The following is a 1,843-nucleotide window of genomic DNA, read 5'->3' as shown; positions in this document are numbered from 1 at the left end:
TATGAACATACACTTAAAACAGTTACCATCAGTATATTTATTGCAAAGAAAGCTGCATTGTGCATGTGAAGAACAGCATCTAATGTCAGACTGTGCTTTGTATTGTGTGCAGAATGTGCAAGAAGCCCCATATGAGAATGAGAGCAAGGAGAAAGAACATCATAAATAAAAAGGTAAGCAAGTGTGAAAGACAGCCATAGTGCTGGACAGTAGGGGAGTGCTGACTTCCACTGGTGACTGTGCCAAAGCCAACTCTGTTTGTAGGGATCCTGAGCAATTCTGGTTTATCCTGTAGGCCATAGACATGGGCAGACCAGCCCTGTGAAAGACAGGAGAATGAGGGTGAACAGGTGGGGTGGAAACAAGTTACCATGATAGAGACATGAATTAAATAGCTGTGGTAATGCCCCCCCCACAATAACTGCTTTTTTAATAAATATAGCTTGCAACTTAGTGTTATCTTCCAGAAAAATAAAATTTGTTGTAAAAATGGTGTTTAATGTCTATGTCCTTGGTGTGCCACTGTTAATATACAGTACATTGCAATCCCTTCATTCCCAGGTCATTCTTGGTTCACTTACCCAAACAGATCTTGGTCCATCATCTGCATCTGGTTCTCCAGTTTGCTCTTCTCTGCTCTCAGCAGCTTAAATCAACAAGGAACCAACTGTGACTCAGTCCATCCAATTGGATATTTAGAGGTCAACTACATACAGTACCCTACTCTTTCTCAAAAACAACAAAGCTGTTAACTGTGTGTGAATTTAATTCCCACATTTGGTCTCTACAAATGAAAATGCTACTTATACTGACTGCTGAAAATTATATCAAGACATGACAAAGTAGAAATTTATAACAAAAACACTGATAAGACAAAATAAATAAATAACAAAAAGTAAGCAAGACAAAAGATAGGAAAGCATGAAAGCTGCAAAGATATCTCTGAGAAAGTAGTGAGAACTGCTAGACATAGAAGCTGAAAAAAATTACATCATGTGAAGTTCAACACACTGACCTCTGTGATGGAGGAGTATTCCTCCATGGCTGCCTTCAGCTCATCTATTTGTCTGCTTTTCTGTTAAAGGAGGCAAATGACAAGGCCAGTTTGAGTCTTGTGGAGAAACAAAGAGGACAGCACTAAGTTGAAGGTTTTACAGGTTTTGCTCAATGGATTTTAGCAAATACCTTTACAGCAATTAAAAAACACATTAAGGCACTGACCTCCAGTATCACTGCTTCCTTATCATCAACAACAGCATCAAAAGAGTGAATCTGCACCTGAGGACAGGAAAAAGGCAGTTGCAACAGTGACAATATTTCTAATGTCTCAAACAGGTTTACAATTCAAAAGTCAATTTGTGAGGAAGGAAGGCAGGTATATACTCAAAAACGTTTGGGCGAGGCAGAAGGAACAGGAGAATGACACTATGAGGAGTATAAAGAGGCAGTCTAGACATGTAATAATGCAGGGCAAAACAAAAATTATTTTGGATGGAGTGAAAAGCCACCTGAAGGTCAGCATTAATGTCACACAGCTCCGCTATTCTCCTCTGAAGCTTGTCTGTCTCCATGGTGACCTTGAAGTTCTATAGAACCACCAGAGGGGAGTTAGAGCAGCTGGTCATGTCCTTTCATGAATAAATTTGTTAAAAAGTATATTCTCCATAAGCCATCTATGAATGTGTGAGTACTCCTGAAGCCATGTAAAGTCCAGCCATTGATTTCACCATCAACTTATTTGGTAATTGTCATTTTAGACAGTGAGATACCTCTTCCTGAAGAGAAGCAATCTTGGCAATGAGAGTCTGGTTTTCTCTCTCCTAAAATATTTAAATAAATAAAT

The 1,843-nt window shown here is 39.0% G+C and overlaps 1 protein-coding gene across 1 annotated transcript; it reads right to left on the bottom strand.

Annotated features, from left to right (window-relative positions):
* Nucleotides 1-21: 21 nt before the first annotated feature.
* LOC109953992 (lymphoid-restricted membrane protein-like) lies at nucleotides 22-1,831 on the bottom strand. The gene is made up of 6 exons (XM_020589427.1): nucleotides 1,770-1,831; nucleotides 1,509-1,586; nucleotides 1,222-1,278; nucleotides 1,016-1,075; nucleotides 582-646; nucleotides 22-319 (listed from the first exon to the last, which is right to left on the bottom strand). Exons 2-6 carry the CDS (start codon nucleotides 1,569-1,571, stop codon nucleotides 160-162), a joined length of 405 nt encoding a protein of 134 aa, XP_020445083.1. The 5' UTR covers nucleotides 1,572-1,586; nucleotides 1,770-1,831; the 3' UTR covers nucleotides 22-159.
* Between the last annotated feature and the right edge of the window lie 12 nt (nucleotides 1,832-1,843).

Source organism: Monopterus albus, unplaced genomic scaffold (genome assembly GCF_001952655.1).
Source record: "Monopterus albus unplaced genomic scaffold, M_albus_1.0 scaffold2443.1, whole genome shotgun sequence".
Classification (NCBI taxonomy): Eukaryota; Metazoa; Chordata; class Actinopteri; order Synbranchiformes; family Synbranchidae; genus Monopterus; species Monopterus albus.
The sequence above is the reverse complement of the archived record's forward strand: the minus strand, read 5'-3'. Positions and strand labels throughout refer to the sequence as shown.

Bases quoted from the DNA above. Each gene is read 5' to 3' on its own strand.
- LOC109953992 (XM_020589427.1), bottom strand. From the start codon at position 1,571: ATGGAGACAGACAAGCTTCAGAGGAGAATAGCGGAGCTGTGTGACATT. The intron at 1,076-1,221 runs GTCAGTGCCTTA...CTCCTTTAACAG, and splicing joins AGGAAGCAGTGATACTGGAG to AAAAGCAGACAAATAGATGA. The intron at 647-1,015 runs GTCAGTGTGTTG...TGTTGATTTAAG, and splicing joins AATACTCCTCCATCACAGAG to CTGCTGAGAGCAGAGAAGAG.